General features: G+C 24.5%; 1 protein-coding gene across 1 annotated transcript; it reads right to left on the bottom strand.

The window, feature by feature from the left end:
- Window positions 1–244: 244 nt before the first annotated feature.
- LOC117177212 (dihydrolipoyl dehydrogenase, mitochondrial) lies at window positions 245–27,775 on the bottom strand. Its single transcript, XM_033367759.1, has 7 exons — window positions 27,625–27,775; window positions 22,635–22,923; window positions 14,929–15,295; window positions 11,072–11,416; window positions 10,897–10,988; window positions 5,788–6,113; window positions 245–876 (listed from the first exon to the last, which is right to left on the bottom strand). Exons 1-7 carry the CDS (start codon window positions 27,664–27,666, stop codon window positions 811–813), a joined length of 1,527 nt encoding a protein of 508 aa, XP_033223650.1. The 5' UTR covers window positions 27,667–27,775; the 3' UTR covers window positions 245–810.

Below are 27,775 nucleotides of genomic sequence, written 5' to 3'. Positions count from 1 at the left end.
ATTCTTAAGTTTGGATGATTTTCAATTCAAAATTCTTGATTTTTCAAAATTATTCCTTTTTTAATATTTATATTTTAAAGTTAGATATGTAATTTTGAATGCTCTTTTTTAAATAATGTAAATAGATTTTTAAGATACAAATTATAATATTTCTGGGACAATATCTGTTAGGAGTAATTATTCTAAATTCAACAACACGCATCGTTTAAATAATTAATTATATTAATTAAATTCATAAAAATTCGTAACAGATCAAATAATCTTAATTTGAGCTAAAAAGTGGAAAAAAAGTGTTACACGAACTCCATACTCGATTTACAAAAGTCAAACTAAATATCAATACATTCTTGATTCAAAACTACAAAATTATTATTACTCCTGCAAAAAATAATATAAAATTTAATGAAAATATTTTCCGAAATTTTGAGAAAGCCCCCGATGTTTTTTTTTCTTCAAAGAGGGCTTTTTGGAGTATCAACCAAAATTTAAACAAAAATCGAGATGAATGTTTATTATAATTAGATGATTGCTCATGGGCCCATATTTGCGCCTACGACGTAATATGAATTTTCCGTATATTTTCAATAAATACAGTAATTAATATTTATAAGACAATGATATACCTATCACAATAGAGTATCCCTTTAAAATCAATGATTTTAAGTTTTATTTACAGCTTATTCGGAGTTGTATGCACATTAGCGATGGTACGACGATTGATCTGCGTGTAGCTTCTTGACTTCGTTGACTAGGTAGAACCTACAATGAGTGTTGAAAAAGTATCGAGCTTTTATTCTAGAATTAACCTTTCTAGAAGTTGATAGCTTTACCGGAATAGGCGGCCAAATGGGCTTCTCTAAGAGCCTCCGAACACGTCTGTAAATAAGAAAGAGATTATTAACAAAATACATGATTTCTAAAAAAAAAAGTTCAATTTCAACTACATAAGGTCAGCTTTTAAGCAAAAATGGAATAGTTTTTTCAGTTACAAAAATTAATTTTTCCAAAAAAAATTTTTTTTATCAAAGTTATGAATTTTTAACTAAAATGGTCAATCTTCAACTAGAATAGATAAATTTTTAACTGAACAGATGAATTTCAAAGCAAAAATAGTAGTTAAAAAAATTAATTTGCCATGAAAAAAATACTCAACCAAAACTGGAATAGTAGCTGAATTTTTAGTTTAAAAGATTAATTTTCCTTTTTAAAAAATCAACCGAAAAGCTCAATCTTCAACGAAAATTATAAATCTTTAATTGGAATAGTTGAATTTTTCAATAAAAAGATAAATTTTCGACCAAAAAGATTAATTTCTAAAAAACAAACGATTTTTCAACCAAACACATGAATTTTCCTCTAAAAGAGGCCAGTTCTCAAAGAAAAATAGAATAGTAGTATCATTTTTAGTTTAAAAAAAATTTTTTTTTAATATTCTACCAAAGAGATGAATTTTCAACTAACATTATAAATCTTCAACTGGAATAGATGAATTTTAAGCCAAAAAGATGAGTTTTTAACAAAAGAGTTTAAATTTTAACCAATTATTTTTATTTTCAAACAAAAAGATGAAGTTTCAACTTAAACAAGAAATATTTAAGTGGAACACTTGAATTTTTAACAACAAAAAAAGAATTTTAACACAACAAAAAGATTAATTTTCCATTTTTTGAAACTCAAACAAATAGATAAAACAAGACAAGAAACGAAAATTATAAATCTTGAATTGGAATAGTTGAAAAGATTAATTTTTAAACAAAAAAAAAACACGATTTTTCAACAAAATACATGAATTTTCCTCTAAACAGGGCCAGTTCTCAAAGAAAAATAGAATTTTAGTTAAAAAAATGAATTTGTCATGAAAAAAAACTTAACCAAAAAGATGAATTTTCAACGGAAATGATAAATCTTTAACTGGAATAATTGAATTTTCCAATAAAAAGATGAATTTTCAATCAAAAAGATTAATTTCTACAAAAGAAAATAAAATATTTTTCAAAAATATATGAATTTCACACTAAAAATATCAATTCTCAACCAAAACTGGAATTGTAGTAGAATTTTTAGTTAAAAAAATTGATTTTCCATTTTTAAAAACTCAACCGAAATGGTAAATCTTCAACGAAGATTATAAATCTTTAATTGGAATAGTTGAATTTTTCAATAAAAATATAAATTTTCAACCAGAAAGATTAACTTCTAGAAAAAAAGGATTTTTGAACAAAATACATGAATTTTCCTCTAAAAAGGCCAGTTCTCAAATAAAAATAAAATAGTAGTATCTTTTTTAATTAAAAAATAAATTAAAAATAAAAATATGTTAATAAAGAGATGCATTTTCAAACTGATATTATAAATCTTCAACTGGAGTAGATGAATTTTAAGCCAAAACGATGAATTTTTAGGAAAAGAGTTTAACTTTCAACCAAGTAGTTTCATTTTTAACAAATTTCAAACCAAAAAGAGTAATTTTTAAGAAAACAGTTTAACTGCAAACCAAGTAGTTTTATTTTCAACCCAAAAGATAAATTTTCAACAAAATACATGCATTATCAACCGAATAGTTACATTTTCAACTAAAAAAGATCAACTTTCAATCAAAAATGGAATAGTGAAATTATCAGTTAAAAAAATTAATTTTTCATAAAAATAAAACAATTTTTTGCCCACTAATATAATGAATCTTCAACTTTAATAGATGAATTCTAAATCAAATAGATGAATTTTTAATACAAAAGTTTAACTTTCAACCAAGTAGTTTTATTTTCAACCAAAAATACTAATTCTGAAATAAAAATGATCAATCTTTAACATGAATTTTTCCATTAAAAGATGAATTATCAACAAAAAATTAATTTTTTATGTTTAAAAACTCAAACAAAAAAAAAGAGAAGACACGAAAATTATAAATCTTTAATTGGAATAGTTGAATTTTGCAATAAAAAGATAAATTTTCAAACAAACGGATTAATTTCTAAAAAAAAACGATTTTTCAACAAAATACATGAATTTTCCCCTAAAAAAGGCCAGTTCTCACAGAAAAGTAGAATAGTAGTTAGATTTTTAGTTAAAAAAAATTAATTTTGTCATGAAAAAAAAAAAAACAACCAAAAAGATGAATTTTCAACGGAAATTATAAATCTTTAACTGGAATAGTTGAATTTTCCAATTAAGAGATGAATTTTCGACCAAGAAGATTAATTTCTATAAAAGAAAAAAAAAGATTTTTCAACAAAATACATGAATTTCACATTAGAAATATTAATTCTCAACCAAAACTGGAATATTAGTTGAAGTTTTAGTTAAAAAAATTAATTTTCGATTTTAAAAAACTCAACCGAAAAGGTAAATCTTTAATTGGAATAGTTGAATTTTTCAATAAAAATATAAATTTTCAATCAAAAAGATAAATTTATATAAAAAAGCGATTTTTCAACAAAATACATGAATTTTCCTCTAAAAAAGCCCAGTTCTCAAAGAAAAATAGAATAGTAGTATAATTTTTAGTTTAAAAATAAATTTTCAAAAAAAAACAAACCAAAAAATGCTACCAAAGAGATGAATTTTCAACTAACATTACAAATCTTCAACTGGAATAGCGGAATTTTCCAATAAAAAGATGAATTTTCAACCAAAAAGATTAATTTCTACAAAAGAAAAAAGAAAATATTTTTCTAACAAAATACACGAATTTCACACTAAAAATATCAATTCTCAAACAAAACTGGAATAGTAGTCGAATTTTTAGTTAAATAAATTAATATTCTATTTTAAAAAATCAACCGAAAAGGTCAATCTTAACGAAAATTATAAATCTTTAATTGGAATCGTTGAATTTTTCAATAAAAATATAAATTTTCAACCAAAGATTAATTTCTATGAAAAAAAAACAAACGATCTATCAACAAAATACATGAATTTTCCTCTAAAAAAGGCCAGTTTTCAAAGAAAAATAGAATAGTAGTATCATTTTTAGTTAAAAAATAAAAATTAAAAAAAATTCTACCAAAGAGATGAATTTTCAACTAACATTAATTTTTAACAAAAAAAAATTAATTTTTAAAACAACAAAAATATTAATTTTCTACTAAAAAAGATGATTTTTCAACAAATTAAATATAATTTCAACGAAACATTTGAATTTTCAACTGGATTCGTTGAATTTTAGACTAAAAAGATGAATTTTCCCCTGAAATGATGAATCTTTAACTGGAAGTTTGAAACTTTTAGAAATACCCTAAAATCCTTTCAAATTATTGAAAAAAATGATAATTCAAGAAAATTCAGACATAGGTACAAACTTAAATTCAATAGTGATTCACCAATCTGTTAATTGATTAACGATTCGCAAACATTTTCCATGGTCAATGAAATTAAAAAATCTGAACTCTAAAGCTAAAAATGTTTCCATTTAAAGTCATAAAAAGTGAGCTGCAAATCATTTCAAGCAATTTCAAGCTAGAAATATTAAAAATTGAACGATTAAATTTTTGTTATAAACTAAAGACTTCTTAAATTAAAAGTCTAAAGTATTTTTTCTTTAAATCGTTTAAAAGTTCTCAAAAAGCTCCAAAATTTTATTTCAAAATCTTGAAACATCTACATGTTGTTTTACATTTATTCAAATTAGAAATTTTTTTCAGAACTTCTAACATCTTTTAAAATAATTCCAATTCTTCCTCAATTTTTTTTAAATCCTGGAAAATAAAAAATATTTCCTTAAAATCTTCCGGATTCATTTTTTTAAAAATCTTTTTAAATATTCTCTTAAAATTAATTTTCAAGTTTGAAGTTTTTCATAATTCTTAAAAAGTTTCTAAATTTTTTGTTCGAAATCGGCAAAAATCGATATTTTGTTTTAAATTAGACTGTGGGTTATTTCCATAGTTTAAATCATTTGAAATCATTATAAATTTCAAATTAATTTGGAATCTTTTCAGACCTTTCAAATATCTCTTCAACTTTCTCGCATTTTTTCTCGGAATCATAGGTGTGAATTATTTATTATACATCAAAATTCAAATATTTTACTTTTTAATTAAATTTTTTCAAGTAGAACAATAAAATTGTAACGTTCGAAGACTAGTTTTTTGGTTTAGTTTTGAATATTTGATTTAAAATTATTGATTTTAGATGAACAATAAAATATTTCTAAATAGTAAGCAATTGTTATTTTCTTAATTTAAAAATTTCAAATTTTAGACTAAACAAATATTTTTAATTTAATTAAAAGCCTTTATACATGAATATATTATTATGAAGTTATTTTAAAATTGAAAAGATTACTATGTTTCAATCAATGTTTAATTTTTAAAGTTAAAATCTGTAAATTTTTAACTGATTCCGAATCCTCTTGTAAAACCAATGATAATTCACTTGTGAGTCCTCAATGTATAGTCTAATTTTGAAAATCATTATAATTTATATTTGTTTGATAAACTAAAATGGTTTTTCAATCCAAAACTATCGATTTCAAACACTACTAAGTTTTAATCTTTTTAATTCTTTAAAACTGCATTTTGAAATTCTTTAAATGAAAAATGTACGCTTAAAAATTAAAATCCAACATAAAAAAAGTGTAAGTGAAACATATTCGAATTACGCATTTTAAACTCCATGATATCATGATTGGAAATCATGAAAATTCAACTGATTATCTAAAAGCCGTTGAAATCAAACTTGAAAAGATTTTTGTTTTTCTAAAAATTTCTAAAATTCAATTAAAATTAAAATTCTCATCAAAGTAAATTCGTAAAATTTGGAGGATAGATAAAGAAAATAAGTACTTACTGGATGCGCGTGGCATACCCTCGCAACGTCTTCAGCACTCGCACCATATTCCATCGCAAGGACGGCTTCATTGATAAGTTCACCGGCCACTGGTCCAATCATATGGACACCAAGAATTTTATCGGTATTCTTTTCCGCCAAGACTTTTACAAAGCCATCCGTCTCCAGATTCGTTTTGGCCCTCGAGTTTGCCATGAATGGGAATTTGCCGACTTTGTACTCGATTCCTTCCTTTTTCAGGTCCTCTTCCGTTTTTCCTACCCATCCTACTTCAGGGTGTGTGTACACGACACTTGGTACACAATTGTAGTCGATATGGACGGCACCTTCAAAATAAAAACATGTGACTTTGCTGCTCAATTTATCATTAACAGTAACTTTATCCTAGTTTTTTTCACTGTTATGTGTCTTGTCACCCGAAATCCCCGAATAAAAGAGCTTAGAAGCTTTTTAATAATTATGAAAGAATGGAGAAGAAATGGTTTCTGTTTTATTTTCAAAAAATAATATTAAGGTTTAAAGATATTAAAATGTGGGTTAAAAGTATAAGGAAGACTTTTGACCATTTTTTTTAATTTATCAAGATTTACAAATTTTTTAGGTAAACTGAATTTTGTCAGGGTGTGAAAAAAAGTTCTTCAAATTCATGAGAAATTTTTAAATGATTGTTTTGTAAGGAATTTCAAGAGAAAATTGAAAAAATATCACAAAACATTTTGAATTATTTTCTAAAATCTTTAAAAAGTGTAAAAGATTTTAAAGCAATTAGAAGGTTTAAAAAGTCTGACAATATTAAAAAAAATATATAATTTTTCTTATATTCGTGTGCAAATTTTAAATAAATTTTTATTTTGAAAAATTAACTTTAAGAGAAAATCTAAAAAGGTTTTTAAACATAACAAACGATTTCCTAAAATTTCTAAAAATAGGTTAGAATATTTTTAAGCAAAATGTTTCAATTTTGTAAGATTGCAAAATAAAAACGAACAAAAAAAATGGATTCAAGAAATATTTAGAAGAATTTAAAAGAATAACGAAAGTTTTCAAGAGTTTTTAATAATATTTCGTAAAATCCTACATTATGAGAATTCTTTTAAAAATTCTTCTAGATTCTTTTTTGACAAGCCTGAAATATTAAAAAATATTTTAAATTTTTTCAAGAATCTTATGAAAACTATATTTATATAAATTTAAAATCAAGGTGATTATACTTCTTTTCTTGTTCTCAATTCTCAGAATTTAATTCCAACATTGATTTATTATAAAACTTCGAAAAATAATTTTCGATTAATTTGAGTGTTGTCAAAGGTAACAAAATATTCGTTAATGGTCTTTCTTTAAGAGTGACATAAAAATTTAAAAATATTTTAGCTTCGTTACAAAGTCTAATTGATTAAAAAAATATCACATTTAAATATAAAACAATATTTTTCCTTGTTTATCATCTATAGATATAATAAATATAATTATTATATAGTAGTATTATATTGTAAAATGACAATAGAAAAAAAAATTAGTTCTTCATCACTATATTTAAAAGAGTTTGAATATCCAGGACTAAGACAAAATAACGAAAAAAAAGGAATTACAAAATCATAAATTAGCAAGAAAAAAAAGACGAATTATAAAATAAATTGTTAAATTCCCATCAATATTTCTATTCCCGAAATTTAAAATTTGCCGAAAATAATAAATGATTAATTAATTATTAATTAAATTGTTTGCCATATTTATAATTTTATTAATAGCTCATAAATTAGTAATCAATTAACTATGTTCAGCAGTTCTAAAATTCGAAAATTGAAATGTTTGTGGAAATTTAATAATTCGTTTATTTTGCAAGTCGGTTTTCAAGTCGGTGAATTTTATTTTCCGATATTTTTAAATTCGGGATTTTGTTTTTCGTCAATTAAAGATCTTGTCGTTATTTGAAATTTGGAAAATTTTATAATTTGATAATAATATAAATTTTTAGCATTTTTTTGTTCATTTCTGTATTTGTTATTTATTTTTTAATTATTTTTTTAAAACGAAAATAATACGCAAGTATATAAGTCTCATTTACTACCTGACTTTACACTACGAAGAAAAAATTATTTTAAACGGTTTTTCATATTTATTTGGTAATTTTTATGCATTTATCCTATAGAACTGCATGGTTTTGTGAATTGAGTTACAAATTTAAAAAAATAATGTCAAAATAGTGTCAGAAAACTTTTCAGTATTAAAAAACAACTCAAATTTTTATTTCAAATGTTTTTCTTTTGCCTATAAATGATAAAAATTCCTTTTTATTTATCGCAAGCTTCACAGTCTTTATTAATATAAAATCCAACTATTTTTGGTTGAAAATTCATTCTTCTAGGTTGAAAAGTCTACTATTTAATTTCTCGTTAAGAATCCATCTTTTTTATTTACAAACTTTATTATTTCGTTCAAAATTGAATTATTTTCTTCAAAATTCAACAATTTTCTTAGAAAGTCGTACTTCTTGGTTTGAAATTTAACTTCTTTATTTAAAAGTCCTCTTTTTGGCTTAATAATTAAATAATTTCATAAAAATGATGTTGATTTCTTGACAAATATTTTTCTTCTTTTAATTCAAGATTCAATATTTTTTTGCAAACATTCATCCATCTGGTTTGATAGTTTATCGCTTTCTGTAATAATTTCCTTATTTTTTGGATTTTATTCGTCCTTTCGGCTCGAAAATTAAACAATTAGGTAGAAAATTTAACTATTTGGTTGAAAATTGATGTGTTTTGTTGAAAAATCTAACTGTTTTTGTTTAGTTCAATTTTTTTTTTGAAAGATCAACCATTACATTTTTCCTTGAAAATTCATCTTTTTACATTAAAAATTGAAATCCTTGGTTGAAAGTTGAACTAAAATTCAACAATTTTCTTGAAAAGTCATACTTCTTGGTTCGAAATTTAACCGTTTTGTTGAAAAGTCGTCTTTTTGGCTTGGTAATTCAATAGTTTAATTTAAATTTTGATTCATGATTGACCAAATTTTTTTTTAAATTCAAAATTAAATAATTATCGTAAAAATTCATCCTTCTGGTAATCTATATTTTTCTGTAAAAATTTCACACTTTTGCGTTGAAAATAAAATTGTTTTGTTAAAGATTAAACAATTTTCGGCTCGAAAATTAAAGAATTTGGTAGAAAATTTAACTGTATGGTTGAAAATTCATGTTTTGATTAAAATCTTTTTTGTTGAAATATCAATTATTACATTTTCCCTTGAAAATTCATCTTTTTACATTAAAAATTCAAATCCTTGGTTAAAAGTTGAACTAATTTCTTAAAAGTTTATTTTTTTGTTGAATACTTACAATTTTAGTTGAAAATTCATTTTTTAATTGTTAAAAATTAGTTTTTTAAACTAAAAATTTCACTAATTTGTTGAAAATTAAATTGATTGGTTGTAAAATAACTTTTTTGTTGAAGATTCATATTCTCGGGTTGAAAATTCAATTATTTTATAGAAAAATCTCTTTGATTTGAAATTTTCACAATTTCATATGAAATTTAATTATATAGTTAAAAATTTGTAGAAACGATTAAAAAAAAAACATTAATCTAATAGAATTTGGAATAACATCACAACTATTGTTCAAAATATTTAGTTGAATTTAATTTGTTGACAAATCGTAATTTTTCGGTAGAAAATTCAACTATTTGATAAAAAAATGAATTTATTTGGTTTATAATTCATATCGTTTGGTAGAAAATCAACTTTTTTTGTTAAAAATGCCATGTATAATCAAAAATTAATCTGTTTAAGTTGAGAATTCAAGTATTTTGCTGGAAATTCATCTTTTTTGGCTATATTTTTTATTTTCAATTAAAATATTTCGTTGTTTAAATATCAACTATTATTTTTTTGTCGACAATTTATATTTTTTTCTTTGAAAATTCATAATATCAGTCAAAAATTCATATTTTTTATGAATTTGACAGTTTTTAATTGAAAATTCATTTTTTGTTGTTGAAAATTCAACTACTTGGATAAAAGTTGAAGCAGTCTGTTAAAAACTCTTTATTTTAGTGGCCAATTTATCTTTTTGATCGAAAATGTCACTATTTTGTTGACAATTCGTGTTTTTGGATTAAAAATTCAACTGTTTAGTAAAAAAAATCGTTCTTTCGGCTTTAAAATTCAATAATTTCTTTGATTTTTTTTCTTCGTCGACTGAAACATCTCTTTTGGTTAAAAAATCAATTATTTCGTTGAAAATTCGACTTAGATTATCAATTAAAAAAAAAAAATTTAGTTGCATTTTTTTCCATGCCTATAAATATTTTTTGGTTATATAATCAACTGTTTTCTTGAAATTTGGTATTTTTTGGATGAATTTAACTGTTTTTAATTAAAAATTTAAATTTTGTTTGTTAAAATATTGACCACATGGTTAAAGTATCAACTAGTTTGTTAAAAATTCATCATTTAGTGGAAGTTCATCTTTTTGGTAGAAAATGTAACTATTTAGCTGAAAAACAGAGTTTGTTGGTCAAAAATTTAACTATTTTGAAGAAAAATGTATTCTTGTGACTTGAAAATTCAGCAATTTTGTTAATTTTTTTTCTTTCTTGACTGAATAATATTTTTTGGTTAAAAAATCATCTATTTTATTGACAGTTTCTTCTTTTTTGGACGTTATCAACTGTTTCTTTCAAATAAAAATATTTTTTTGATTAAATTTCAAGTACTTTTGTTAAAAATTCATGTTTTTGGTTGAAGATTCAGTCCCATGATTGGAAATTTTAATATTTTGTTGAAAATTCGTCCCTTTTTGGTAGAAAATGATCTTCTTGGTTAAACAATAATCTTTTTCGTTAAAAATTCAGATATTCAATTAAAATGTCATCTATTTTGTAAAAAAAAATTCACTTCAATTTTAATGAATTTCAAGGGTTTAAAATTGAATTTAATATAGTATCAACAGTAATTTTATTTTTTAAATTGGAAATTGAATCAAATTTTTCAATTTTAGGTGTTTTAGGATATTTTTCGAATTTAAAAGGTGAAAAGGGACTTAGAAAATTGACCGTGATCCCTGAAATACTGCAAAATATCCCAATTAAAATGGTTTTTTTTTACCTCCAGCAATGCCTTCGACTGTGATAATGCCTTCGTCTTCAGCCTTATGTGCCAGCATGGGTCCGTGAATACAGTCTCCAATTGCAAAAATGCTAAAAATATATTAAATATTTGGTAAGCATATACATATAATTTAGCAGTGTATAATTAAAAAAAAAAATCAAAGCATAATTACTTAGGTACGACTGTTTGGAATCTATTATTTACAGGAACTCGTCCCTTCTCGTCGCGTTCAATTCCCATTTCTTCTAATCCTAAATTTTCCGTGAAAGGCCTTCTGCCAATACAGACCAACAAAACGTCACATCCCAAAGTTTCCTTTTTACTCGGGTCCTTCACATCTTCCACGGAAACTTGTATTTCACTGCCAGATTTTGTGGCTCCAGTTACTTTTGTTCCCAACTTAAAGTTCACTCCCTGTTTCGATAAAACTTTTTGAAGAGTTTTGCTCACTTCTGCATCGATGCCAACGCCACCAATGGAACTCAAAAACTCCACTGCTGTCACTTCTGAGCCCAATCTATAAGTAAAATAAAAACATTGCAAGTTAATTCAAATTCATATTCATGTAAAATAAATTGGGAAAAATCAAGGTGTTAAATACAGCTGTTATAGAAAATTATAAGAAAAATCCTACTTTTTTAAGTCTACTTTTGACGTTTTCCAGGGATTTCAAAGGGTTTTAACGGATTTCAAGGAATATAAACCATTTTAAGGGATTTCTTAGACTTTTGTAGGATTTCCAAAGATTTGAAGGAATTTCAAGAAATATCGAAAGATTTAAAAGTTTTTATTAGAGAATCTTAATCTTTAATTTAAAAATTAGATATTTAATTTTCAAGTGATTTGTACTCAACTTTCTAGTGGATTTTAAAGTTTTCCAAAGATTTCAAGAGATTTTAAAGAATTTTGTAGGATTTCCAAAGATTTCAAGGGGTAATTTAGAAAATTTTCAAAAAGTTTAAAAGGGATTTGATAGGACGTGCAACTATTTGAACGATTGCAGGAGAGTTTACAAATTTTAACAGATTTAAAAGAGTTGAATAAATTAAACAATATTTCCAACGGTATCAAGGAATTTCAAGAGATTCTAAAATATTTTCATGGATTTCAATTAAATTTTTTGAAGCGATTCTAAACACATGAGATTTTTGGTGTGTAAAGTAAAAATGCCCACTCCAATCCTAGAAAAAAATTTCCTGTAAATTCCAAGTTCTTTCCAGGCATCTCAAAATTTTTCTAGGTATAAGATGTAAAGTTTAATTCATAAAAAAACTAATTTGACAAAAAAGATTATTTTAAACAGTGCCGATTAATTTTTTTCTAAACAAAAAAAATACGAATTTCCAATAAAATAAATGAATTTCAAACTAAAAAAATCAATTTTAAATTAAAAATTGAATAGGTAAATTTAGAGTTAAAAATTAATTTTCGCCTAGAGATAAATTTTTAACTAAACTAATGGAATATTTCAATGGATTAGTTCAATTTCCAGTTTAAAAATGTAAGTTTACATACACAAAAAACAGATTTTCAATAAGATTGTTAAATTTGTAACCAATGAGATGAATTTTCAACAATAAAAATGATTTTTAACAAAAAGATTGAACTTTCAACCCAGTAGATGAATTTTAAACCAAAAAGTGAAACTTTCAAGTAAAATAATGAATATTCAACAGAAAGAGCTTAATTTTCAACCAAAAAGATGAATTTTCAATGAAAGACATGAATTTCAAACTAAAAGATCAATTTTGGACCACAAATTAAATATGTAAATTTACAGCAAACAACATTTATTTTCAACTAAAGAGATGAATTTTCAAATAAAATTATGAATTTAAACAAAAAAAGGTTTTTAACGAGAAAGTTTAACTTTCAACCAAGTAGTTGAATTTTGAACTAAAATAATAAATTTTTAACTGAGTTTAATTTTTAACCCAAAAGATTAGTTTTAGACCAAAAATATGAATTTTAGATTAAGAAAATTAATTTTGTGCCAAAAGAGAAAAATATTCAACAAAATTCATTAATTTTAAACCAAAAACATCAATTTTGTACAAAAAATTGGATACGTACAATTACAACTAAAAAAATTAATTTTCAACTAAAGATATTATTTTTAACGGAAATATTGGAATATTTCACTGGATTAGTTAAAATTTCAATGAAAAAGATTAATTTCAGACAAAAAAGATTAATTTTAAACAGTGCCGATTAATTTTTTTTTATAAAAAAAGACGAATTTCCAATCAAATAAATGAATTTCGAACTAAAAAGATCAATTTTGAATTCAAAATTGAATAAGTAAATTTAGTCAAAAATTAATTTTCGACTAGAGATTAATTTTTAACTACGCTAATGAAATATTTCAATGGATGAGTTCAATTTTCAGTTCAAAAATTTAAGTTCACACAAAAAAAACGAATTTTCAATAAAATAAATGAATTTCGAACTAAAAAGATCAATTTTGAATTAAAAACATTTAATTTGGGGTTCAAAATTGATCTTTTAGTTTGAAATTCATTTATTTTATTGAAAATTCATCTTTTTTGGTAAAAAATTAATCTGCTCTATCTAAAATTCATCTGTTTGGTTGAAAACTAAGCGCTTTCAGTTGAATATCCATTATTTTACTCGAAAGTTTCACTTTTTGGTTTAAAATTCATTTATTCGGTTGAAAGTTAAATCTCCTTGGTAAAAATTCACTTTTCTTTTTGAAAATTCATAATGTTAATTTTAAATTCAAGTCATTGGTTGGAATTTTAACAATTTTATTGAAAATTCGTTCCATTATTTTCGTTAAAAACGATCTCTTCAGTTGAAAATTAATTTTTTCAGTTGTAAATGTACATATTTAATTTTTGGTATAAAATTGATGTTTTTGGTTTAAGATTCATGAATTTTGTTGAATATTTTTCTTTTTTTAATACCAAATTAATCTTCTTAGTCTAAAATTCATCTTTTGGGTTATATTTTTCACTGGATTAGTTAAATTTACAGTTAAAAAAAATTATTTTCCACACAAAAAAAATCATTTTCAATCAAATTGCTTAAGTTTAATCAATGAGATGGATTTTCAAATGAAATTATGAATTAAAAAAAAAAGATTTTTAACAATTAATTTTCGACAAGAGATAATTTTAAAAGAAAATAATGGATCATTTCACTGAATTAGTTAAATTTTCAGTTAAAAAATTAATTTTCCATAAAAAAAACGAAATTTCAATAAAATTGTTAAAATTCCAAACAATGACATGAATATAAAATTAAAATTATGAATTTTTAAAAACAAAATTGATTTTTAACCAGAAAGTTTAACTTTAAACCAAGCATTTAAACTGATTACCAAAAAGTTAAACTTGCAACTAAAATAATGAAACTTTAACTGAAAGAGTTTAATTTTCAAACAAAAAGGTGAATTTTATACCAAGAAGATTAATTTTGTATCAAAAAAGACAAATATTCAACAAAGGACATGAATAAATAACAAATTGTAACAAAAGAAATTAACTTTCAACTAACTACTTGAATTTTAAACCAAAAAAGATAAATTTCCAACGAAAAATGTAATATTTTACGTTTCCGCAACCACAGATTTTAATTTTTAACGAAGAAAGAAAAAAAGTTGCAACCAAACTGTTAAATTTTTAAGCAAAGATATGAATTTTCAACCAAATAATTGAATTTTTAACTAAAACCTAAAGCCCTTTTTACAAATGAAAAGAACATTATTATATAATTTTGTTTTACTATTTCAAGCAAATTTAAGCACACTCTAGAAAAAAATGTCCTGACATTTCCAGGGGTTTTTGCAAGTTTTTAAAAATTCCCTGGCAATTCTAGGTTATCTAATCTAATATATTTATATCAAAAATGGTTGAGTAGTCTAGAATAAATCGTTCCTTTGAAATATACATCATTTCAGTCACATGTATAAAATTTTTTGCAAATCCCATGCAATCTTTCAATATTGCAATTTAGTGCACAGCAAAAATTGAGAAATTATCTGGAAAAAAGTTTAAGAAAGAGTACCTTTGCCATACTGAACCCAACTCCAGGCCAATGACACCCGCTCCAATGACAATGAGTCGTTTTGGAACAGGATTCAGGGACAAAGCACCGGTCGAAGAAACAATCTGTTTTTCGTCGATTTCAATGCCCGGGAATGGTGTCACTTCACTGCCTGTTGCAATCAGTATATTTTTAGTGTTGATCGTAGTGCCCACTGAACCATCTGGATTTAAGGCGGTCACTTGATTTTTTCCAGTTATCTTCCCATGACCCTTGACCCATTCAATTTTATTTTTCTTGAATAAACCAGCTATTCCTGACGTCAAAGATTTAACTACACTGTCCTTCTGCTTTAAAAGCTGGTCCAAATCAAGCTTGACATTTTCCACTGAAATAGACCATTATATTACACTTAAGATCTCGATCGAGACAAAATTCTATTTCAAGAGCCATTGCAGGGTGTTTAGTGGTCAGGCAATTTCAAATTCACAGTTTTTTCACCGACAACATTTTTCCTTTCGACCAATTTATAAATGTTTTTTCGTAATTTGTCCGAAATCAGGGTGGCTTTTTCCCGGTTCTCAAACATTTTTCACGGTCAATGAAATTTAAAAAATCAAACTCTATTCTAAATATTTTTCCATTTAAAGAAATAAACAAAAAATTATATTTACACGTATGAAATGGAATGTAATAACACTTTTCAATTGGCATTTTTTTTAATGCAATGCAGATAAAATGCAAAATTTAGAACTTTTATCAATTATAAAGTTTAAAGATTCAGATTAGTTTCCAAAAATATTTTTTTTTTAACTTAACAGTTTTTAAAGTAGAAGTTAAATTATTTTCATTTTAAATACTTTAAGCATCCTTCAAAAACTTGAAAATTTTACTTCAAAATATTGAGAAATCTGAAAGTGGTTTTACATTTTTCCAAATTTAAAATCATTTTTGAAATTTTTTCGAAACGTTTAAATATATTTTTAAATCAATAGAATTTTTCCTACAACTTTTAGAAAATCCTGCAAATTAAAAAAAATTTTTAATTTGAATCTATAAAAAAACAATAGGAAGACTTATTATTTGTATAAAAAATTAGAGCCATTTTAAGAGATATTTAGAAGTTTAAAATATGATAAAATTAAATTTAGAACTTGAAATTATTTTAAATCATTTAAACGAAGTTTGTGACCCGAAAAAATTGGTCTCGTCGTACCGAAATTTTGGTGCAAATACCCACAGACGAATTTGAAACAAAATGCAGATTTTTGCAGATTTTAAACAAAAAATTTATCAACTTTTTATGAATTGTGAAAAGCTTAAAAAGAATAAAAACATTTTCTTAATATTCCCAGGAAAATTGAAAATGATTTTTCACTTTGAAAAATGATTGTAATAGAAAATTGAAAAAGATTTTAAGAGATTTCCAAAATGATTAAAACAGAGCTTGTAAGATTTTAAGGTTACTTTTAAAATAAATTTAGAAGTTCTAAACAAAAATATTAACACACTTCTTTTCAATTAATTGATTTGAATCTCTTCAAATTGTAACATTAAAGGCTGAAAAGCTCTTCGAAATTCTAAAAATTCAAAGCTTTCTATGTCAAACAATTCAGCTTCAAAATTTTTAATAAAATAAATTATACTATAATATTAAATGATTATATTTATATTTTATTATTTTATTTATTTATTATATATTATATATTAAATTATATTATATAATAAATTTACTCGTCTTAAATGAACAGTGAAATTTTTAATGGCTAAGAAAATAATATATTAATTTCTTTAATCAATTTAATATAAAAAATAATATTAAGGAAGACTTAAAACTTTGAATTAAAAATATGTTATTGATGAATCATTAAAATTGTTGTTTACAAATAAAATTATCGGAATAAATGATATTATATTAATATCAATTCGTATTAAGATTTTCGAATTCAAACAGTTACAATCTGAGAAATTCCCAATTTTTGAACGGATTTGGAATCGTTTTGTCAAATCAATGATTGTTCAGTTTTGTTATACTTTAATTATTAACAAAACTGTTGAAATAAAACTTGCGCAATTTTTTCTTCTTAAAATTCGTAACATTCCTGGCCAAGAAATAAATTCACTGTCATTTCCCTGTTTCAGAAAATTCCCGGTTTCCCGGTCCAGTGGCCACCCTGGAAATGAACGTATAGAAATGGGAATTTTGACATAATATAGATATTGCGATCCGCTGCGCTGAAATACGCCATCTATTTGTTCAATGCGGCCGAAAAGTGAACTCGTGAAACCGGGTAGAATTTTTTAGAAGCATTTTAATTTGTGTGTGCTTGAAAAAATTGTTTAAGAAATTATTTTGCATATTTTAAAATTATAAGTGGAGACAAATATTTAAGATTAATCAGAAACTAAGTGTTACGTGTGGAATTTTTATCGTATTCAGCGAAAAAATACTTTTTATGTTAAAACTGTTTTTGTGAAAAAAAAAATTATTATTTTATTATAGATGTTTCAACACATTACAAGTTTCAATTAACTTACCTTGACATAAAAGTGAACTTGAAATAAATTTTTATTAATTTATACATGTAATATTTACTATCTAAAAAATTATAACCTAAAAGATAGGTTAATTATTTTCTTGACAAAAACAGTTTTAACAAACAATGAGTTTTTTACTTTTTTTCACTGAATACAATGAAAATTGTGTTTTTAAATTGAACTAAAATTTTTCTCCGTTAAGAATTCAACTGTGTAGTTGAAGGTTCGACAACTTTGTTAGAAACTAATTTTGTTGTTGGAGATTAATCGTTTTCGTTGAAAGTTAATATTATTTCGTTCAGAATTCGTTTTTTCTGCTTGAAAATTAAAGTTTTAAACTTAAAAATTTAACTATTCCAGTTGAAGATACATCATATTTTAGTTAAAAATTTATTTGTTTGGTTGAAAATTCAAGTATTTTTTTGAAAAATCATCTGTGTACGTTAAAAATTTATCAATTTAGTTAAAAATTTATCAATTTAGTTAAAAATTGAACTATTTTATTAAAAAAAAATATTTTTGTCGGAAATTTAACTGTTTTGTTAAGAATTCATTTATTTGGGTTAAAAATACAATTATACTCGTAGAAAATTAATTTTTATATTAAAAAATCATATGTTAATTTTGAAAAATTAAACTGAAATCTTTCTCGGTTGACAGTTTAAGCACTTAAAATTTTATTTTTATTTCAAAAATTCATTTGCTTTGGTTGAAAATTCAACTTCTTAGTTAAAAGCTGAATAAATTTGGTAATGTTAATTAAAAGTTTTTTCATTTTTTTTTCTGAAAATTTAACTTTTCCATTTTTGTTTGAAAATTCTTCTGTAACTATTTCGTTGCAATCCAACGTTTTTTAAACTAAATTATTTTGTTGAAAATTCGTCTAATTGGATGGACAAGTGATTAATTTATAAATTTTCCAATAAGAAATTTTTTATATATTTCCAAAAACTTTGGGCTATAGAAACAAAATTTAAATAACTTTCAAGGACAATAAATGGTAAAATCGTTTCTAAGCCCAATTAAATATGCAACATAGAAATGCTAACTGATTTCACGAGTTCGCGACAGTGGCACTACCCAGGCTTGAGATCCCAATACGAAAATTTGTGTGAAATTAATAATGTTTTCTTACATTTTCAATAAAATATAATATAATAAACCTTTTTCAATTCTCATAATTGTGAAGATTTTTGCTTGCAGAGTACACATTGCAAGAATCGGAGTGGTTAAACAGTTCAATTTTCAGGGTGGAGATTCGGCGGACGATTTCAAATTCCCGTTAGTTTTCTGAGTTTTTACGGTTTTTAAAATTTTTTTCGGTAAAACAAAAGTAACAAATTAAGATTTTCCGCAAATCGCAAAGATTTGATTTTAATTCATGACGTTTATTCTTCTAAATATCATTTAACATAACAGAGCAAAAAATTGTCAAATAAATTAAATTTAAAACTAATACTTAATTTTTTGTTCTAAAAAAATATCAATTTTTAACAGTAAATAGAATAGTTAAACTTTCAGTACAAAAAATAAATTTTCAACGAACAAAAAACAGATTTTTAACACAGTAGTTCAATTTCTAACCAAAAAGATGAGTTCTCAACTAAAACAATGAATCTTTACCTGAAATAGTTTGATTCTCAACTAACAAACATTAATTTTGACTAAAAAAGATAAATTTTCAACCAAAACTTGAATAATAAAATTTTTAATTAAAAAAAATAATGTTCAGCCAAACAGATGACTTTTCAACTTAAGCTATGGAATATTCAATTGGAATATGTTAAATTTTCAGTTACGGTAATTACTTTCAACAAAAAAAAACTAACTTTCAGAAAAATAGTTACATTTTCAAACAGTGATGAATTTTCAATTAACATGATGAATCTTTAACTAGAATAATTAAAATTCGGCCAATAAAATAAAATTTCAATCAAGAAGATTAATTTCTACCAAAAAATACGAATTTTTGACTTAAAAATATAATTTTAGACCAAAAATTAAATTTTTAGTCAAAAAATAAATGTTCAACCAAAGAGATACATTTTTAATTAAAATGATGGATCTTCAAGTAAAAAAATTATTTTTTTAACAAAGGAGTTTAACTTTCAATCAAGTAATTTTATTTCCAACCTGAAAGATAATTTTTCAACTAAAATGATAAATATTTAAAAGAAATACTTTAATTTTTAACAGAAAAAACGTATTTTTAACAGAAAGAACGTATTTTTAGACAAGAAGATTAACTTTTAAAGAAAAAGGTAACTTTCTAAAAAAAATCGATTTTTTTTAAATACATGGATTTTCATCGAAATAATTTAAGTTTCAATTGAAAAAAACTAATTTTCATAAAAAATGTTAAAGTAGAAAAGAACAGTTTTCACTTAAAAATGGAACAGATACATTTTCAGTTAAAGAAATTAATTTTCAACCAAACTGATGAATTTTCAACTAAAATTATGAATCTTTAAATGTAATAGTTCAATTGTTTACCAAAAAGATAAATTTTCAATCAGAAAGATTGATTTTGTACAAAAAAGAACAAATTTTCCACAAATTATAAAAATTTTCAAACAAATAGTTGAATTTTCATCCAAAAAAGTCTTTCTACCAGCGTTATGAATTAAAATTAATAACCTCAAACATTTTATAAGAAAAAACAAATGTAATAAAACTAGAAAACCAACAACGAGCGTGATCATTATTTTCTTTAGCCTCACGCAATTTTTAAATTAAATTATAAAATTAGTATTAGTATACAACATTTTTTTTTTTTAGAATCGTATATCTAAGACAAAAAGAAAATTAAAGAAAAGAAAATTAAAATACCAATTTCGGACGGAAAAAAACTAACATAACCTAAAGTTGTCCTAAATTGTAAGTCAAATTTTTTAAGTCACATGATTTTTGTTTAAAATAAGCGATTTCCGGTGAAAAACGCTAACATACCCCATTAATGTTGAAATATTGCGAATATTCTTTGAAATTCAATGATTTTTCAATAGTAATAACAAAATTGTAAACATTTTTAATCTTCTTGAAATCTATGACCATTTCCGGTGAGAAATTCATGCATAATCTAAAATTGTTTAAAAATTGTGAATCTTCTTTAAAAGCCAATGATTTTTTAAATTAAAGTACTGATTTCCGGTATGAAACGCCAGTAATGAAATCATGAATTGAAAATTTAATGACTAAATGATAATCTGAAAAACCTATGATTTTTTAAATGAAAAATTCAAATTTCGACGAAAAAAGCTGCCATAAAATAACAAAATTTTCCAAATTATAAATCTTCTTTGAAATTGATATGGATATTTCCGGTGAAAAAACCGCCAGTTTAAATACATACATTTTTTATTATCTGTGAAATCTATTGACTTCTTACTCAAAATACCAACTACTATATTGTTCAAAGTTATGAATCTTCTTTCAAAACCTTGAAAAATAATTTTTTGTTATTAACAATAAGAATGGCAAAAATTGTACATTTTCAACAATCAGCCATCACATTGCCTATTGTTGTCAAAAAAAGCTACACTTTTTTTAAATCCTAGAATATTTGAAAACTCTTAAATATTTTGAAATCTTGTTAAACTCCTTAGAATTTTTAAAACGTCCTAAGCTTCTTAAGATCCTTTTAAATCACTTGAAATTAATCAAATCTCTTAAATCTTCTGAAATCCCTAGTAAGCGCACAAATATATAGTAAAGTCTCGTAAAACATTTTAAAATCAGTAATATTTTTCAAAGTGCCTTAAAAATTATCACATTTTTTAAATCCTTAGAAATCCCATGAAATTTGACAAAGCCCTTCGAAATCCCTTGAAATCTGCAATAATTTCCTTAATTTATTGAAATCCACTGAAATTTATTAAAAATCCTTGAATTCTTCTAAACTTATGGATTTTTTTTCTTTTGAAATCCTAGGAATCCCTCAAATATTGTACAATTTCTTGAAATATTCGAAATCTTCTGAAATCTTGAGCAAATCGTTTGAAATTCTGCAGAAATTTGTTAATCTCATGGAAATTTCTATAATTCTAAGAAATTCTTTTAAATCACATGAAATGCCTCGAAATATATTAAAATACACTATATTCTTTAAAATCCTTTTAAAATTTTAAAGATCGTAAGATCCTTATAAATCGTTTGAAATCCTGTACATCAACTTGAAATCTTTAATACCCCTTTAAAATCAGTTGATTGAAAGTTTTTAAAAATTTATAATCCTTTGAGATCCCATAAATTTCAAACTTTTGAAAACTTTGAAATCATACGAAATCTCTTAAGGGATTCAGAATTTGTCGAATTTTAATAAAAATTCTTATTTTTTTGTTAGTAAATTAATATTTATGTCTAAAAATTGATATTTTTTATTAAAAAATTCAACATTTTAGGCCGAATTAAACTGTTTTGTTGAAAATTCCCTTTTTTTGTTGAAAAATTACTTTGGAAATTTAAAATTGACCTGTTCCATTTTTTGTCGAAAATGATTCTTTTTTAAATAAAAATTAAACTTTTTGTCAAAATTGAACTATTTTGTTACAAAATTCGTGTTTCTGTTGAAAAACAAACAGGCTTAGTAGAAAATTTAAATTTTGGGATAAGACTTCTTGTATTTTGCTGGGAATTCGTCTTTTTTGGTATAAAATTATTTTTCGTATCTAAATTTCATATTTAGTTTGAAAAAATCCACAATTTGCTAGAAAATTATTTTTTTTTTATAATGAAAATTTTCTTTAACTAAAAGTTTTACTATTTCATTTTTGGTTAAAAATATACATTTCTTAGTTTTAAAATGGATTAATGCCCGAATTAACTTTCATAAAATTCAATTCGGCACATTTCAACATTTACTGTGAAAATTTTTATTTTAATCGTTAGAACATTTTTATACACTCTAAGCTTTGAAACCCTACAAAAACCATTCAAATCCCTGAAATCGGTTTAAATTCTTTAGAGCCCCTTGAAATCTGTTAAAACCTTTGAAATCTCGTCAAAATCTTCGAAATCCCATGAAATGTTTTAAAATCAACGAAATTTCTTAAAATATGTTAAAATTTGTATTATTTAGCTAAACTAGCGAAGAAGTTAAAAAATATCTTCCAAGGTTTTCCAAGTTAAATGAAATTCCCAATTTCCCAATCCGCTAGACACCCTACATAATGCTGGAATTTCCAAAATACCTATGACTCCTCGATTGTTCAAATCTCCGCTGTGAGCCATGTGATAATAATGGGAGTTGTTCAGCATAGATTTGGATGGAATGCATCCTATATTGAGGCAAGTTCCTCCTAACGTTGGGTTCTTTTCGATACAGACTGTTTTCATACCCAGTTGAGCAGCTTTAATAGCTGCTACGTATCCTCCTGGCCCAGAACCAATAACAACAATATCTGCATCTAACGTACTGGCATACCTTCTTTGTTGAACTGCCGACAATGCTGGATTAACAACACGTTTTATGCAGTTCGGCTAAAAAAAAAGGAAAAATACTTCAGATTTAGAATATAAACGAAAGAAGTACATCAGTAATTAATAAATATCCTATGACGTAGTTAGTAGGGTAAACAGGGATATTGCCGACATTCTCCTAACAGAATGGCCGAAAAAATTAATTATCAAAATTTTCTGAATTTTCCCTGACCATTAATATTTAAAGACAAAAATTGTAAGTTTTTAACCAGGGTGGCGATTCAGCGGCCGATTGCAAATTCCCAGGCATTTCCCGGTCAAGATTTTGCACTTCCCAGTCAACTATCATATCCCTCAAATGGCACCTGGGGTGTAAGACACCCCAAAAAAAGTTTGCGCTCCAACTAAGTGTACTAAATTTAAAAAAATTGAATATGTGTCACCATCTGGCATTTATTGGGATCACTAACTAACAGGAAAGTATGTTAGCAGAGATCGCCAAGTGTTAGTGTTCGATTAGCATCCGTCTAGAGTTAATCTGCCAAAAGAATAGGGTGTTAAACACCCCTTGTGCCAGTAGTGTGTGAAAAAGGAGCTATGAAGTAAAATTTGTGCCTTTTAAATTGTTTAACTTTGACTTATTCTTAATGTAAGTATACTATTCAATGTGGAAATTTTTTTTTTCAATATTTTATAGTATTTTTTACATTTATAGATGCCTTATAATCTACGGCCACGCACGCTGGGCGAAATTTTGATAGCAGTTCAGCACACGTGGTGCAAGATCTGCACCACGTGTGCCTGCATCGATGAATAATGTTTCAATGTAATAAGATTGTTGAACATTTGTAATAATCACTTTTATATATAAACGATGTGTTCATATCTGGAAATAGATACCTTTTTTCGAAGGTACAGTATTGCAGAATTTTTTTTCTGAAATCATAATATTTCAAGAGTATGTCAATTAATTTTTAGCTAAAAATATTAAAATTAAGCGAGTAATGAATTTTTATTTGAAAAAACTCATTTTTCCGGGTTTTTTGTTTCAAAAATGTTTGTAACTATCTTATATTTTTAAAAAATGGTTATAAACCCAGTTGGACTTATAAAAAGACATGTTAAACTATATCCTATAAAATTTTTGTTGAAAAATATGCAGTACAGGCTTCACAATACACGTTTACACACGTGGGGTGTCTAACACTCCTTGTGCCAGTAATGTAATTATTTTGAGGTGTGTCATTAGAGGAACATTTGCCGCAAAACGCAAACATTTATTATAGTTAATGGCATTCATTATAAACATCCTATAACAAAGAGAGCAAAAAATTGCAAAATAAATGATTTTTTAAATAAAATCATGAATCTGCAACTGGAACAGTTGAATTTTAAACCAGAAAGATGAATTTTCATCTAAAGTGTTGAATATTTAACTGGAATACTTAAATTTTCAAACAGAAAGATGAATTAAGAAAAAAATTAACTTTCTACCAAAAAATAGAATTTTTCAGCAAAATACATTTATTTTTCACGATATGGTTGAATTATCAATTAAAGAAGATACTTATTCAGCCAAATAGTTGAATTTTGAATCAATAGAAAAAAAGAATTTTCAACCGAAAATGGAAGTTAGATTTTTAGCTAAAAAAAAATAATTATCAAGCTAACTGGTGAATTTTCAACATAAATAGTTGAATTTTCAAAAAAAAAATTAATTTTTAATAAAACAAGATAAGCTGTGATTCGAAGCATATTCATTCAGGATTCAAAAAAATTTTATTTTTGTAAATGTATAATTTTGCCGAATTGTAAAAGTTATTCAATTAAAGAGAAATTATGTTTCAAATTTTCAACCTTAGTGATGAATTTTCAACTAAAATGGTGAATCTTCAACTGAAATAGATGAATTTTAAACCAAACAAATAAATTTTCAACTAAAATGATGAAAATTTAACTGGAATAATTGAATTTTTAACCAAAAAGATGAATTTCCAACGATATAATTGAATTATAAGCTAATAAAGGCAAATTTTGAACCAAATATTTGAGTTTTGAACTAAAAAGAACAAGTCTCAATCAAAAATGAAACAGTTCAATTTTCAATTTAAAAACTTAATTTTCAACCACACTAATGAATTTTTATCTTAAATGAAGAATCTTCAACTGGAATAGTTGAATTTTCAACCAATAAGATTAATTTTTACCAAAAAAGACCAATTTTCAAAAAATACACGAATTTTAAACTAAAAAGGATAAATTGTTAACCAAAAATTGAATAGTTAAAATTCCAACTAAAAAAGACATATTTTCAATCATATAGTTGAATTTTTATCTAAACAAGATCAATTTTCAACCGAAAATTGAACATTTAAATTTTTAATTTAAAAAAAGTAATTTTAGCTAAAGAAAAAACGAACTTTCAACAAAATAGCTCATTTCTCACCCAGAGATGAATTTTTTATTAAAATAATAAATCTTTAACAAAACAATTTACATTTTAAACAAGTAATTAAATTGTCATTCAAACAATATTTTAGTTATTAATCAAAAAGTGTCGAGTTCAATAAAAAAGACGACTTTTCAACATGAGTTGAATTTTCACACGAAAGGATGCATTTCCAAACAAGAAGAAAGAAAAAGAATTTACAAGAAAATGGTTTAATAGAGTAATATAAAGCTACTTTTATAAACAAAATATTGTTTTTTAATTTTATATTGAAATAAAAAAAATTATGCATGCCCTCGAAAAAAACACCTGATTAAAAAAAAATTCCTGACAATTCCAGGCTTTTCAGGTATATAAAAATTCCATGACAATACATAATACATAATATGTTTTAATCATATAAAAAAATTCATGGTCATTTTCCGGTTCACAAACATTATTTGAAGTAAAAAAAAACTAAGCTGCAAATAATTTTAAGCAATTTTCAGCTAGAAATATTAAAACTTGAACAATTACATTTTTGTTATAAACTGAACACTTCTTAAATTAAAAGTTAAATTATTTTCATTTTTCATAGTTTAAAAGATTTCAAAAAGCTTCAAAATTGTATTTCAAAATCTTGAAACACCCACATGTTGCTTTACATTTATTTAAATTATAAATAATTTTTGAACATTTTTCAGGACTTCTAAACGTTTTTTAAAATTATATGAATTCTTCCTAATTTTTTTTTTGCATCCTGCAAAATAAAATATATTTCCTTAAAATATTCCAGATTCATTTTTGACAATTTTAAATTCTAATTTTTTTTCGATATCTACAAGAACCTATATTTTGTTTCAAATTAGGCAGTGGGCTATTTGGACCAAAATTAAGGACGAATAGCCGGGTTTTGTAAGTAAACAATTCTTTTAAATTATTTGAAATAATTTCAAATTTATAATTAATTTTGAATATTTTCAGACCTTCCAAATGTCTCTTCAACTTACTCGAATTTTTTTTACGAATAACAGGTGTTAAATATTTATTTATACATCAGTTAGTTTTGAATATTTAATTGATAACTAGTGATTTCACATGAACAATAAAATATTTCTAAATATCAAGCAATGGTTATTTTTCTTAATTAAAAATTTTCAAATTTTAGACTAAGCAAATATTTTTAATTTAATAAAAGTCTTTAATTATGGATATATTATTTTGAAGTTATTTTAACATTAAAAATAGCTTATAAGGTTTCAATTCAATCGGGATTTTACATTTGCTTAACTACTAACAATTTCCAATTTAAACAGTTTAATTTTTAATGAGAGTCTACAAATTCCTAAATTTTGAACTGATTCCGAATCATCTTGTAAAATTAATTACTATTCATTTTTTATTCCTTAATGTATGATTAAATTTCAAAAATAATTATAATTTGTATTTGTTTGACCAACTAAAAAGGTTTTTGTTATTTAAAATTGTAGATTTTTAAACGATACTAATTTTTTATTTCTTAAGTCTTTACAAATGCATTTTGAAATTCTTAAATGAATAATGTACGCCTAAAAATTGAAATCCAAAATGGAAAATTTGTAAGGGAAATGTTTTCGAAATACGCATTGTAAATTGAATGATATAATTGAAAAAGATGAAAATTCAACGAATTATTTTTAAAACTCTGGAAATCAAACTTTGACATATTTTTTATCTAAACATTTGTAAAATCCCGGTCAAAAAATAAATTTACTATTATTTCACGGTTGTTCCCGGTCGCATAAAATTCCTGGTCCGGCGGCACCCTGGAAATAATTCCCTGGCCTTTCCAGGTTTTTCCAGGTATATAAAAATTCCATGTTTTTCAGGCAGGGTCGACAACCTGCGGTAGTTAATACTCCTGTTTACTCTGATTGTTACGGTTTCAATACATTTTAAGACAATAAATAATGTGTAAGAAAATGAAATAAAAGGGGGAAAAGTACAAAAACGTTCTTAATCAAATATTCAAGACTGTCACCGAAAATGAGAAGAACCATACACGTGAAAGAGAAATGTAGGCTGAGTGACATAACCAGACATAACCAATATTGTCGATTTCTCACTGAAATCGAATATATTTACATAAAAACCGTATTTTTGTAGAAAAAAAACAAAAAATTTCACAGGATTAAATATATTTTTCATTAATATATTTTATTTTAGAAAACGTCTCATTTTATGACTGTCCTTGAAGAGCTTTCGAAGGAGATTTGCGTGAAAGATACGATATGGTGAATGAGGAAGATCGCCACAGCCGGCGACATAAAATGATAAATAAAAGATAAACTTACCCTCACGGAGACCGACATTAAATTCCACAGATTGACCTGCATTGTTCCTGTTGAAATATATTTCTTTTGTCAGAGAAAAAGGGGTTAGAGACGGAAAAAAAGCCCTGGCAGTGGCACTGAACTGAACAGTCTGAAGTCATCGGCACAGTCA

Source organism: Belonocnema kinseyi, chromosome 7, assembly GCF_010883055.1.
Source record: "Belonocnema kinseyi isolate 2016_QV_RU_SX_M_011 chromosome 7, B_treatae_v1, whole genome shotgun sequence".
Lineage (NCBI taxonomy): Eukaryota > Metazoa > Arthropoda > Insecta > Hymenoptera > Cynipidae > Belonocnema > Belonocnema kinseyi.
Note: the sequence above shows the minus strand (reverse complement) of the source record. Positions and strands in the feature narration are given on the sequence as shown.